This window comes from Phaethon aethereus, assembly GCF_964289735.1.
Source record: "Phaethon aethereus genome assembly, chromosome: 18".
Classification (NCBI taxonomy): domain Eukaryota; kingdom Metazoa; phylum Chordata; class Aves; order Phaethontiformes; family Phaethontidae; genus Phaethon; species Phaethon aethereus.
In genome coordinates this window covers 586384-601464 of record NC_138594.1, presented here as the reverse complement: position 1 = coordinate 601464, position 15081 = coordinate 586384, and the positions used below count along the sequence as shown (strand labels likewise).

The 15081-nt window shown below is 38.8% G+C and overlaps 1 protein-coding gene across 1 annotated transcript; it reads left to right on the top strand.

Moving 5' to 3' along the window:
• Positions 1-1698: 1698 nt before the first annotated feature.
• Positions 1699-15081, top strand: GSG1L2 (GSG1 like 2; the record flags this gene model as incomplete). Its single annotated transcript, XM_082008004.1, has 5 exons — positions 1699-2008; positions 3957-4004; positions 6299-6451; positions 9842-9953; positions 14826-15081. The coding sequence occupies 5 exons, from the start codon at positions 1699-1701 to the stop codon at positions 15079-15081; spliced, it is 879 nt and encodes a 292-aa protein (XP_081864130.1).

Genomic DNA, 15081 nt, shown 5'->3' with positions numbered 1-15081 from the left:
GTCAACCAGAAGATATAAATTGACAGCGCTTTTTCTGAAGTCTCCAGAGACTGATTCAAGGTCTATTTAGTCAAAGAAGAGAACAATGCTATGACATTTTTACTGGTTAAATTTTATAATGGGCATAAAACTGTAAAGCTCGTGCATATTGAAGAGGTATCAGTGTTATTCCCAAGTGAACTCAACTGCCTTGAGTCAGTGGTTTCACCGGCCTCAAAACATGTTTGAATACAGCCATATGCATATTATTCCTGAGAATAAGAACATAGATAAATGTTTAGTCTTTAAAAGGACTTTCCTCCTTCCCTCCCAATGATCCTGTTCTCAGACTTGCTGGGCAGTTGGTAAATGCTGTCCAGAAGCAGCGTCAATGCAAACAGGCTTCAAGTGATGTTCACAAGTGCTACATCTTGGTGAAAATACAGTAACACAAAGCTATAGGAGAAAATAACTCCTGGCTCAATCTACAGTCTGCTTTTTGAGTTGTGAGATTTGCTCTGCCTTTTTAGTCCAGATACTTGCTTGATCTTTCACTCTGTTGCTGGCCAGCTCTTCAAGCTGAGATCTTTGTAACAGTCTAAAATAGGCATTTGTCCTGTTTGTTTTTCATGCTGGGACTTGTCTAACCACATGCTTCTCTGTCCCTGACACCTTCTGATAGTCTTAAAAATCAGAATGATTTTCATTAAAAGATACATATATTACTTCAGTGTCTGTCCTGTGGTATCTCTCTCCCTTAGGGCATGTGTTTTGACCTTACAGTTGTAAAATGAAGCAATCATTTACTAACACCCCTTCTCCTTCTGGTTCTTTGCATCACTTATTTGCATGATCAAACAGAAAAAGCAACATATATAACATGTGAAGGTAGGAAATGTTTCTTAGATTAAGAAAAAAAAATGTTATTTCACAGAGAGAACAGATGGACAGACAAAATGAGGATAATTCAGTTTTTTCTCTACTGTTTCACCTAATCTGGATAAGACTTCTATCATGTGTTCATGGAGGCAGACTGGACAGCACCCAGAAGCCCATCAATAGCAAAGTCATATAATTTATGACTTTCATTTGTCACTGGTGGAACTTTGAACACATGCAGTCATCTTCCCAGTGGTCTTGGGAAGTGCTGTAATACTGTGAAATGCTCTAACTTAGTAAATGGTTTTATGTCCTTACATATTTCTTTACAGTAAGATTCACAACTGTATTCAATTTAATCAGTGTTCAGTGTAACAAGAGCATTTGGAACCTCAAGATTTTAGTGATTTCTTAGCTGAGAAATGGAGAAGCTCCATCAATCTGACTCCACCTGCTGATCAAGGTAAATATGCATATTTTGTTTGTATAAATAAAACTTTTCAGATTATATACTGGGGTACTTCCAATGCTTCTGTGTTCTGTGTATCTTTACTCCTGTGATTCATGGGGCAAACTATAATTTATTGTCCCATCTCCTCATATTTATTTCACAAGACATTACTGCCGAACATCATGGTCTTATATCCTTAATCTCTCCTGCCACATGATTTCTGGTCATGCCCATATCTCTGTTTTCTCTCTTAACTACTAAGCCAGTACAATTTTCTGATAGGAATGAAGACTGGGATGGTAAATACAGGCAAGTGTTTCACCAGGCAAATATATACATAGCTTTATAAAAGATTGTTTCTAGAATAATTGGTAGTGCCATCCTGGAGGATGCCAGTTTCAGTCCCAGCTGCAGACAGACGGCAAAGAGCTTCAGCAGCTTTTTTTCTCAGTTTTGTGTCTTTAGTCTTCTCTCTTACAGCATTCAGTAGCAGTTACTGGTGTGAAGGGACGAGAAAAGTTGCCAAACCTTTCTGTACAGGAGAGAGCAAAGGGGATCACTGCATCCAGTTTAATATCCCTGATGCCAACAACAGCAATGCTGTGCAGTATATTTGGGAGACAGGAGATGACAAGTTTGTTGACCGAAAGTTTCATGCTGGGATTTGGTATTCCTGTGAAGAAACTATAAATGGAGAAGGTGAGTAAAACCCTATGAATTTATTTAGGAAAATAATCAGAGTTCTTCCTATTTATTTGGTGTCACCTTCCTCTTTTCTGCAATATTGTGTCTTTATTTTAAAGGAAAAAGTATCCTTAAAAAGTTGCTCTTCTCTGGGAAGGGAGGTCTTAGAGGGTACTATGTAGTCTATTCATAAAAAAGTCCTAAAAAATTCTGCAAAAGAACTTTAGAGTAACATGTTGCAGTACTGATGAAGATTTTTTTTTATTTTGTTCTTCTAGCCAGAGCAGCAAGTTAAGTTACTTTAACAGGGAAGTGTTTTATTTTTCTGAAGTATTTAGCTGCTTAGGCAAAAATTAACGTATATGCCTTAGATGATTCCTTACAATCCCCTATGGCAACATAAAAGGCACAATCTGATTTTTTATTTTTAAAAATAATTTGAGCAATTAAATCTGTGAGATTTAAGTTCTTTAATGAATTTCCCCTTAAGCACAGGTATTTCTGCTTTCTTACTGCGATCTCACCTTTCATAAATCAAAGCAGAAAAAGATTATTTTCATCCTGCTAAAACATAATTTTGAGAACTACTAGTCATGAGTGGTGGCATTTAACTGAGCGTTACTCTGCATGTGTAAATGTCAGTAAAATGAAATTATTTTGCCATTAAAGAAAGCTTCTAGTTAATTTTGGATCTTTGGATAAGTGAATTGCTTATCTTGTTCAAGAAATAGCACTTACTGTAAATAAGATCAACACTACATTTTTCCCCTTGTTGTCCTGATCAGTTTACAAATGACAAATAGAAGAAAATTTAAAGAAATCAAATCAACTGTCATCTGTGCTATAAAATACAAATATTCTCATAACCACCTGTCCTGAAAGTGCAATTCTACCAGAAAGTCTTGTAAGTTACGCAATTTTAAGGAGGTAAATGTTGAAGATTGAAGCAAAAGACATCTTCCAGGTGGTGATTGCTATGGATACAGGTGTTGTTTAATTAGTGCATTTGCTATGGCAGTTCTTGTTTTCTAGCTTGCTACACTTAGTAGTGGAAAAACAACACTCTGTATTTTCAGAGCAGAGCAGAATTAATTCCAAGAGCTTTATTCACAGCATCTGTGTGGGGGTCACAAGGTCACATGGGTTTGAAAATCAAAGCTTACAGAAGGAAATTGGAAACCAGCTTAGAAGAAATTTGTGCAAGCAGTAGCCTTGTTGGAGAGCTGTAAGGAGAGTAGGTAGGAAGGAAGGTAGGAAGCTTCATAGGGAAGATTGTTTTGGTGTGTTGAAAGCTAGACATGAGCTGTCAACGTGTGCTTGCAATCCAGAAGGCCAACCATATCCCAGGCTGCATTCAAAGCAGCATGTCCAGGAGGCTTAGGGAGGTGATTCTGCCCCTCTGCTCCACTCTAGTGAGACCCCACCTGGAGTCCTGCATCCAGCTCTGGTAGATGCCCCATCCCTGGAAACACTCAAGGTCAGGCTGGATGGAGCTCTGCTCAGGCTCAACCTGCTCTATTTGAAGACGTTCCTCCTCATTGCAGGGGGGTTGGACTAGATGACCTTAAAAAGTCCCTTCCAACCCAAATTATTCTATGATTCTATGGTGTACAGGCTGCCAGTCTTTCAAAGGAATTGATAATTTTCCCATTCTGGCTTTCACAGCTACAACCTTTTGCAAATCAATTCATAGCCTTTGTCTAAATCTCCTAGACTCTGGTTCTGCCTTGAAAAATTCTGGAAGGATTCTCTAGCTAAGTCCCAGGAGTAGGTCGATGTACCAGGAACTCTGTGTGAACAAATATACATCATGTGGTCATGACCATTTCTCCTCATCATCTCAGTTTGTACTTTTATGATAGATTTTGCATTTTCTGCTTTCTATTAATCTATTTCTTTAGATCATTATGAAATACAAAATAATCCTAAGTTTTATTTAAAAATAAATTTTATTATTTTTAAGGTGAGAAATGTAGAAGCTTCATCAGTCTGACTCCACCTGCTGATCGAGGTAGGTGTGCATATTTTGTTTGTGTAAATAAAACCTTCCTGGTCACATTTACCAATATAAATATTCTGTATTTTAACATGAAAAATGCTTGCTTTAATCTCACACAGTTTTTTGTCTTTTATATGTCTTTTGAAAACATTCCATTTGAATATTAATATGTTTTAAAATTACTTTGAATATGGGTACCAGAAGTCAAGATTTTTAAGTTTTTGCCCCCCCCTTCCTCATATAGCTCCATATTCAGCCAGGAATTTTGTGGCTTGCACCATGTGGCCTGGAGAGGGCAGAGGGACAGGCAATGTGTGAACAAGGGCAGTCAGTATGCTGAGAGGACTTGGGGGAGACATGTTGTGGATGAAATCAATCTTGATGGCAGTCTGAATCCCCTTCCTGTACCTTACTGGTACCTCACCTTACAGAGCTGTAAGGAGACATTTCCATTATCCTGAAAGCAGAGTTGCCCTCTTTCAAAGAACGGTTCATGTTGCTATAAAACACACCTGCAGAATGCTGTTAAGTGGCCCTGCCCATCACTGATGTGGTTAGACCAATCACTTTGCAAGTGGCTGATCCGGAAAAAAAAGTCTCCCTTTTTCTCCAGGGGGTTGAAATTGTATGTCCAGGATACTGGAACTGGAGTACTTCCCTGGATATGCAATTGCAGCCCCTTGGGGAAGAAGAAAGCCTCAGTATCTGAAGGCCAGTCCTTCTTCCATCTATTGCGGCTTGGGCACAAATAATTCAAGATTTTTATAGTGTGAGAAAAAAATATAAATGAGATGTGGTTCTTAGTCACACAGACATGGTCCTGAGAAAGGAGGGGTGGACTATGGGCCCCTGAGAAGTCCTCACACATGAAACCACTGGTGGGCATAGTGCTGAAACTAACTCTGTGAACAGCATCGGCACCTGCAGGTCAGATCAAGACACCTAAGACAGCACCTAGGAACCTGCTAACCACATGAGAAGCTATCCCTGGGTGGTGAAATCCGGTGTGGAAATAGACTCCTGCCCTGCATGGGAGAAGAGTGAGTTTGTGTTCTGCATGTGGAAATGACTGCTGTGTGCACAAAACTCAGGACACATCAGGCTCGTCCCTCCTGAATTTATTATCCCTAGTCATCATACACACAGATTATCACAGTTGTTCTGTGCGTATGTAATGACGGCTCACTTAAAAATGTTAAGATGCAAGCTCTTGTAGCTGGAGCAGCCAATACTGTTGGGCAATGTAACGTCTGGCGTTCCTGAACAAAATCAGAAATTTACTGAGACAAAGATTTGTTGGAGAAATAAACCTTGCCCAGGAACCCCCCACATGAATGTCTAAATGGCCTTTGAATCAGAGAAAATCAACAGACACTGTCAAAGCCTGCAGTAGGGGTTATTTACCACAGAAATATTGTTTACTGCCATATGTAGCATTTAGTAATCAATTACATGTCTTAGCAATGTTTCTATTTTTACATTATGATTGTTCATATATACTTTCACATGAAATCACTATTTGAATCTACAACCACGTGTCTCAGGACAGGTTTGGGTAGGTTGTTTGCCAGTTTTTGTTACGATCTAGACACATGAAGACCTCCTGCTCCTGACTGTGGGACATTAGCATGCTAATAGTAAAACAGCAGGCTGAGAAACTTGAATGGGAAGATTACCTTTGTGCGTAAGATGCAATTAACAGATATCCAGAAAAAGATGAATTAACAGATAACCAGAGAAATGAATCTTAGTAAAACCTGGAGAGTGTCTGGGCTCGTGAAGGTTTCTCTGTCCAAAAAAATCAAGATCCTGTTTGACAGAAAGTTAAGCCCATGGGGAAAATTTATTTAATGACTAGACCCTCAGGCCATGTGGTTGTGTGTGTGGCCTTGCAGTTTGTTAGCTGGGTAACAAGGTCTTCTGTTTTGGTACACTCTCTCTGGACTCAGCAACCATGATATCAATGACTAGATCATTGGATAGTAATTCTTTTTATATTAACTTTGGTTCATGGTAATTTTAGGGTAGCTACTGAGTATAAAACCATACTGCCCCACCTTGTACTGTAAGCTTCTTAAGTGTGAAGCAGGAATATGCAAGTGTTTTTCCACTAAACGGCCAAAGCAGTAGAGGGGATTATAATTTAGGGTGTCCACTGAAGTCTTCCTATAGATATAATAATAGCATCCTCACAGCATCTGAGCTTTTGTTTAATGTTGTATAAGCAATAAACATGAAGAAGAAAGAAATGGTGAAAATACTAAATGACTGCTTATAATATCAGTACTATTGATTTGCTTTTCCAGGGGTTTTATGGCTGTCTATTGTAGCAGAGCTTCTGTACATCATTTTGCTTCTGACTGGAGCCATTCTTATGTCAGTAGAAATGTGCTACTACAGTACTGTCATTGATGGGCTAAAGATCAACGCCTTTTCTGCAGTAGTCACTGTATTAGCAGGTACAGTTAAGGATCTTAATTTATTACATCCAGAAAATGCAACATTTATAGACTTTCATGTGAAAATTAATAACAGTGTCTAATTTTCAAAACTATTACAATACTTATGGAGGCAATAACAATAGAAGATGCAGCAAAATTTTACGGAACATATTATTTTCACATAATGATTTCTTAATATGATTGTTTTAATGTTTTATATTTATAGGTTTTACTATTTTTAACTTCATTATTTTAATTTTATAGTTTTTAATTTCATTATCAGGTTTTATCGAAGATAAAAAAGTAACATACTCTTCCAAATAGCTTGATTTTTTAATTTGCAACATGCTAAGTATAAAAATAGTAACAGCCAAATTAAAATAGTGCTTTTAAGAAGGAATAAAATGTAATTGGATAATTGTTAGTAGAGAATCATCATTAAAATTGTCTTTCATTTTCTGCATATTACTTCTTAATCCAGTGCTATCTAATCATAGAATCATTAAGGCTGGAAAAGTCCTCTAAGATCATCAAGTCCAACCGTCAACCCAACGTCACCATGCCCACTAAACTGTGTCCCGCAGTGCCACATCTACAGGTTTTTTGAACGCCTCCAGTGATGGCAACTCCACCACTTCCCGGGGCAGCCTGTTCCATTGTTTGACCACTCTCTCAGTAAAGAAATTTTTCCTAATACCCAATCTAAACCTCCCCTGATGTAACTTGAAGCCATTTCCTCTCGTCCTATTGCTAGGCCTATTTTAATCATAGGATCCTAGGCAAATTCAGTTTGGAAGAAAGTTCAGAGTTTAATCCAATCTCAAGAATCTGGTCTGAATTCAGTGTTGACTGTGTTGAGAAGGAGGAGGTTGGACCAGAGACTTCTGAAGGTGTCTTACAGCCTGAAGTACTCTGTGATTCTGTCTATATTACAGAATTGTTACCAAGGAATGTTGCAGTAAAAACAGCAATTAGGGGTGACAGGAACAATGTTTCATAGAGTTATTAATTTTAGAGTCAAAAGCAATCATGCTGTTTATTTACTATAATTTTTTGTGGAACACATGCCACTGTGCTTCATATAGTCAGGATTTTTAGAGTCCAAAGTGATTTATACTTGATGAAAGCATGTCTTTTAGAATGACATCTAATTGCAAGTCAAACAACTGGCAGATGGCAAAGAATTAATCTCAAGATTGTCTTCCTCTGTCAAAATTTTGGACTTTGATCCTAAGCCTAATGTTTTTGGATTTAGTGTTCATGCATTTGTGATTGTTGTACCTTTCTTCATGAAGTAAAGAATTTTTATTGTACTTTTTCCTTTTAAACATAAAAATCTCTATTATCACCAGTTCTACTAACTTCTCAAAAAAGCCACATTTCTCCTGCATCTTACTTTTCAACTTTTTCCTCTCCCGATAATAATAAATATTCACTTTTATTAATATTCTTTTTGGTTTTGGCATGTACAGTATTAAGGAGGCTTACACAGCAAGCAACAAGCTTTTACTGGACATTCTGTTTACTTCCACTAGTAAATTTTTTTTAAATATTAAAAAGTTGAAAAGCATCTGTCTTAGCTGTTAAACTTATGTATCAATCCTTTCTAGATATAAACCAAATCTAGTTGCCCTAACCTGTAACAAAGATGCAATTTCTTGTACAAACATGCTCTTGATTCTAGCAAGCAAATGCAAATTAAAATTTAGCTGCTGGAAACAGTAACTGCACAATTCTAGCTATATTAAAAATACACAATTAAAAAAGCCTGTTACAGTATTTAACCATTGAAAAAAACGCATTAAAGCTAGTGTTTGATTTCTCAGTTCCCTCAGTCTTTAGCTTGGACTGAATAAAATCCTAAAACGTATATTCTAACTTCTGCAGAATATTGTCATTTAAAAGAAGAATCACAGTGTGAAATTTTCTGACCATAGGTATGTAGGTTTATAATGTCTCACATGCAGCTCTTGACTACAGAAAATACTATTCTAATTTGCGAGTTTTTTCTCTTAAATACATGTGCACTGGTAGTTAACTCCACTGCTATGAAATGCACATTATTGATACCACTGTCCTGTTGCCCTCGGTGGCCTTTGATGAAAATAAACATTGACAGGCACCCATATATGACTATGCTTGCCTTTTATATCTATATTAGTTAAATTTTCACCATTTCCCAGGTACCAAACTGCCCTGATGCCGCTGCTGAAATGTTGAGCCTGACTCAGAATTTAATCCTTGTACAAGAGCTAAGAGGAGAGCTCCAGCACAGGAGTCCTTGTTCACACTGCAGTTATATGCATTTCTAGGCAGCCAGACTGGAGGATTCAGGACAGACATTCGTGTAACTCAAAAATGGCTATGACATAATACCATGATTTTGGTGAGAGATGGACAACTGGTCTCTAATAGCCACATTGACAGTCAAACAACTTTCTCCAAAGAGTTTATGAAGGAATGTGCTATCAGGGTGACAGCTAACTACCGAATGAGGTATTTCACAGCATGAAGCCTCTTGGGTCTGTGCTACATAAAAAGGCTCTCCTAATTGCCTGTTGATGGTGTTTCAGGCAATACCAGTATTTCAGGGAAGGCCACTTCCCAGTGATTACTGAAGTCAGGTCATTGTCAGCCCTGTCTCTTTACACCAGAGGACGTGTGTCCTAGACTGAGAGATACTGTGTGCTAGCTAGCTTAGTTTTGTAAGAATTCATGAAACAGACCTACTTTAGGAACACCTAACAAATTGGGTCTTGCGAGTTTGGTGGGGAACTGTCTGCTCTGAGAAGTTAATGTGTTTTAGATAGTGGGATAGTTGATACTGCAAGGGTATTTATGGATTTGTAAATGAAGCTGGAAACAAAAAATTAGATGTTCACAAATGGCCATTAAGTGTTTGTTGAATTTTCATTCACCTGCATAACATTGATAAATCTGGCTGCATTGAAGGCACTGGGAAAGAGCATATGACCGCATGCTTTTGAAAAAGCTTTCCACTGAACAATAGGACACTGTGGGAAATGTGTCCTGTGCAATGCAGATGAGCAATACTTTGTTGTAATGGTTGATCCCTGCTCAAGGTTGAATTACTAAGAAGTTTTCAGAGGATGAGAGTCAATCAATTTGTTGCCTTTTAAAATCTATGGGTTGCATGTCCCATTGCTCCCCTAGATTGTTCTAGCATGCAGAATAGGTGTCAAGGGACTGTATTTGTGATTGTATTGGTAAATACATGACACACAAATACACTTGGATTATAATGTCCAGTATTTTGGAGTGATTTATAGTATTCAGATACTTCATAAAATATTCTTCAGGAGCTCAAGGGACAACTGCAAAAAGTTGACAAAGAAGAATGTCCTCATTTTACATTTTCTAACGTTCTTATGATGTTATATTTTTTAGGTCTTCTGGGCATGGTTGCTCACATGATGTACACAACAGTATTTCAAATGACTGTAAATCTTGGTCCTGAAGACTGGAGACCTCACACATGGGATTATGGCTGGTCCTATTGGTACCTATTGGTTTATATTTGGTTCTTCCATTACACTTCAGTCAATTCACCTAATGTTCAAGGAATGTATACCTAATTTATAAGAAACAGGTCTACCTTATTTCACAACGGGCTCAGTAACCAGCTATTTTTCTCCAAGTTCAGTTGTCTTAGATTATTGCATAGAATACTTAAGATTGTGAATTTTGCATTTGTCATCCTTTAGACAGTACAGAGACCTCCAACTGCTCTGCACAAAGCAGAGGCTCTTCTCCTTACACATAAGACCCAGTTTTAGTACCCTCATCTCCCAGGACAACTACCTTGCATAAATTGTTTAAAACTCTTCGAGGTTTTAGCTGATTTTGTCACTATTAGATATATGCTTCCGGTTGTTGTACTTGGAACATTTCAGACAAGATGGTGCAAATTTTTGAAAACAGGCTTACGTAAAAACACATTATTTTGGCCCTGTAATTGTAACATATCCTTTGAGGAGATCTAGTGAATTTATTAAGAAAGAGGGTTGTTCAGAGGATTTTTGCTACAGGGATGTGTCTTTGAAAATTCATCAAATCTGGTCCATTTGAATGTTCAGGTGCTGGAAACTGCTGCTATTTTCCCCAACTGACTGAGAAAAAGAATAGGAACAACTGTATTGGGTTAAATCAAAAGTCAATCAGGACCAATATTTTGGGTTAGTAGAGCAGAGCTCAGGCTGATTGTCTCCTTCATATGTGCTCTGACAGACGAGATCACAGCGCATTGTCACCCATTCTTGTTGCTTTTTCTACTTTTATTGTACCATTATTGAACAAGAGCTTATAGCTGTATGCAGTCTTTGCGATGCAGACTCGCTAGGGATTTTTGCAGTGAAATAGGGGTTTCTTTTGTCTTTTGTTCTGTTATTTTTCACCTTCCTAATAACTCAAATCTCATCTGAAGGTCACTGTACATTGCTCTGCATCTCTCCAGGAGTCTGTTTCCCAGGCAGCAGCAGATTGTTTGAAGCTATTCTTACATGTTTATAAATGGAGATGTTTCTCTAGTGCTTTCAGAGCACTGAAAGACTCAAGCTGTACATCAGCCGGTTCATGACAAATGGTGTTTGTCCAACAGATGAGGTGGCCCAGCACCCATATGTCACCCACTTGCTTAAAGTGGAAAGGGTGATCCCCCTTCTGTCAGGAAATACTGGTCTGAGAAGGTCCAATACCAAGTGTCCAGACAACACCCTGGGCAATGTCCAGAGAATATTTGGATACTTTCAACAGGTACCATAGGAGCTGTGCAGGATCCTCAAACAGTGCCTTCTTCCCTACTTTCAGACTTAGATACTTTTTGCTGCTTTGACTCTCACTGCTTCCATTCATTCATGTTTTTGCTTTGCAATAATAATTTGGTTTCCCTAGTCTGGGGCTCTGATCTCTTTTCTTGGATGTGTCTCCATTTCTTTCATGAATGGGATTAGGCCCGTTTTTACTCTAGAATCAGTTAAGAAGAGTGGTCAGTGGAAAGAGAGGGAGTTTCCCTTCTTTACTTCTCCCTTCTTATGGGAGTGGAAACAGAAAACTGCAGACGAGTACTGAGGAGCCTTTCCACCTGAGTTCCCTCCTTTCCACCCCACCGGGAGGAGAAGAAAAACACCTAAATCACTGTCACTATTGCTGTTACTGACACAACTCTATTGATGCCACTATAACCACCATTATCATATTCATCACTGATGTCATCACTGCTGTCATGACAGTCAGCCTTCTCCTGAGCACCTGGTCTAATGACTTTCACCATGTGGCACATACTCAGGTATTGAAGATTTCATGGCTGTCTTCTAATAATTCAGTGCAGCCTGGTCCACTGAATGCCCAAATAAATGCTTCGACCAACACAAGACTTTCCAAGCCATCAGTACCTGCATACAGGAAGACATTGAAGAGGACAGTCTGTGTGGTGCCTTTTTTCTAATCAATTGTATGCTGTGTTTTTCTATCAAGAGTCACTTCTTTCCTTTTCTCAGCCTAAACAGCAGCTACATGACCCTGTCTGATAGTAATCTAAAAATAAAACAGGACATACATACAGGTGCCTCCCTCTCTTCTCCCAGCTGTCTCCCTTGGTTTCTTTCCTCTTAGTTTGTTTCATATGTAATGTTGTCTCTCTTCTGATAACCCACATTCGCATCTCCCTTCCAATTGTATGAACCCTCATCTTCAGCCTCCCTCAGCTGCTCTCCCACTGACTGCATGTGAGAATTTCATCTGACGGTAGGAGAGGAAGGATGCTAAAGCTATTTGTCTTTTACAAGAAGAAAGAGAACAGATGCCAAAAAAAGGGGCATTGATGGTGATGACTGACACTCCCTTTCCAACTCCCTCAGCGCCCACTTGTGGCCAATAATGTTACCAAGACCATGACAGGGGCATGGGCACACAAGCGGCACAGGCAGACTTTGCTACTTTTTCATTTCGACTTACCATCACCTAGTTAGTAGCCAAGGAAAACAAAGAATTGGGCGCATGGCAGCAGCTTTTCATCCCAATCACCAGAACTAGTAAAGCAGTTAGTTACTCCTGCAAGAACTACTGAGCCTCTGTCATGGTTCTTCTACCTGCCGCAGTTGACCCTGTCCTCCCATCCAGTTGCTGTGGGCAGGGTTTTTCTTCCACCTGGCCCAGGAAGCATGAAGACCTTTCTTATTCCTTTATAGTGCTAGAATTGCTAATGGTGGGTAGACTCACTCTGTGGTATCCCTGAACATCTTTTCAATAAATCCCTCCATATTTCTGTTTTCTCTTCAGCAGCTTCCCTGGAGGTTGAAAGACATTTCTGTTCTTTGTGAATCTCTCCCTCTCCTTGTGTTTCTCAGATTGAGCCATCCTCTCCTCAAGAGACAACATTGTGTTTCTAAAGACCTGCCCTGTAGTAAATTCCCATAACAGACCTCATATGGAGTATTCCCTGTAATAAAAGTAAAATCCGTAATCCAGATGAGCTTCTATTGGCATTTCTCTTATGCAGATGAATGACTGGTTGCTTTAGTTTGCTTCCTTGTTGGGTTAACTTGTTTGATTTCCCTTTTGTGATTTGTCTCTGGGCAGAATTCAAATTGAATGCCCTCCTTCTTGAAGATGAATTTCCACTGTAGCCCAACTGCCCTTTTTTCTCTGGCTCACAAGTGACAAGACTTTGCTCACTTCCTTCCTCAGTTCTCTCTACTCAGATGGGGAACTCCCCATTTTTGCCAAATTGTTTATGGGAAAGCAAAATTTCTGGCAAAAACTTGGAAGAATCACACTGCTATCTTTCTTGTATTATCAAAGGAAACCATTTATTTCTGTCCTTTGTTTTTTCTTTTTCAACACAGTATTGGTCTTCAAGAGGATCTGCTCAGAAGAGATTAATTTCTTCCAGTCTTTGCTAAGAGGCTTTTATAGGAGCTTTCTTGAAATAATTTTCTTACCCTTATGTCATTGAGTCCCTCAAAGGGCTTCAACAGGTGCAGGTGAATTAAGAAGAGCACCTTGAACAAAAGCTGTGCTTCATAGTATCAACTCTATCAATTTGTCTACTAATGCTACTATGCTTCAGTTATTCAGCCAAAAATGCCTACTACATGAGTCAGGACTACTGCAGACCTGCCACTTTTATCTCATTCCAGAGGCTGAATCTTCAGTTCTTCTCTACCATGGTTGGCTTAATCCACAGGTTACATACCACCATAGGTAGACCTGCTATCGCATTCTTGCTCCATTCACATGGGGAGGTAAATCTATCTGCTTCTGGTGATTTTCCCCTATTCTTGCTATCTCTTTGTTATAAGAACTCTTCTATGGCTCCCCACATTTGAGAGTTAGTCAAGGTGTAGTTTGACTGACTTTAGGAGCAAAGATAACTTAAGCTGCTCCCATTCTTCCTCCTTCTAGGAGCCCTGCACATCTATGTACCATTACTCCACCACCCTCAAATTCTGTTATCACATCTGGTTGTCTGATCACCCTAGAAACCAATTCTGTCTAAAAATAACACTGAAAAAAAGAGGAGATATTTAGAAAACTGAACGAGCTTGTTGAACTACAGCAAGGACGTGAGAACAAAAAGCTCTGAGGGAGAGAAGAGATAAGCAGGAGTTTCTTAAATTGATTTAGCCACCAAAGCACATTTCATTAGATAATCGTGACCTTGCCATGTTAAGAAAGGCTCTGATGAGTTAAGTTCCTCCACTGTGAACTCCAGTTCATTCCATTGTGGCCATATTTTTACATTTATGCCTCCAGCATGCATTGCCCACTCAATATTCTGGAAGTTTCACACATTTTTAGCAAATTGTACCTCAGCATCATTTTTCAGTTCTGTCTTCTTATGGTTTTACTTTTAACACTTCAGAGTTGATGTCCTTTTCTCTCTGTTCAGTCATGACCTATATTTTCTCAGGAATGCATTTCAGTGCTCAAGCCTGCTTTAGTCAGCTATTTAATTGTGCCTTCACTTTTCTTTTTAACCCTTTTGTGTAACAGGCACACATTTTTCTCAGTATTGCCTGTGAGATTTGTAGTCTCAATAGCTCCATCTTTTAATTTTTTATGCAACCTCATTTTTTTATAGTTCCTCTTTCCGATGTTAAGCTCTAAGTAGAATAAACAGAGAAATTGGAGGTAGGGCTTCATTAAACAGGAATATCAAATGTGAATATGATAACCAATATGCAGAGGTCAACTACGTAAGTCAGGTATGTGGATGGTCATTAACAAAGAATATTTCTTCCTCGCCCACCATGCTCCTCTTTCCCTAATACACACCAATACAATCACATGTATGCAGATTTTCAAAAATAAAATTGAAGGACTTGGATATGAAGATGTTCTGCTAATTTTTGATAAACCTTTTTGTTTATAGCCTCGCATGGGCTTCCTTCGCTTGCTGTATGGCTGCAGCTGTCACCACTATTAACAGATATACAAAAACTATTTTGGAATTCAAGCACAAAAGAAAAACACTGGAAAGGAGTTTAAAGATTAAATACAAGTTTCCTGATTATACATCTCCAGAGAAATCTTGCAATGTGTATGTGAGCTCTTTTCACAACAGTACAGAGGACCCTGCACACCCAGTAAAAGGTTTGCATCACCTGGCCACTATTTCAGTTCTGTAA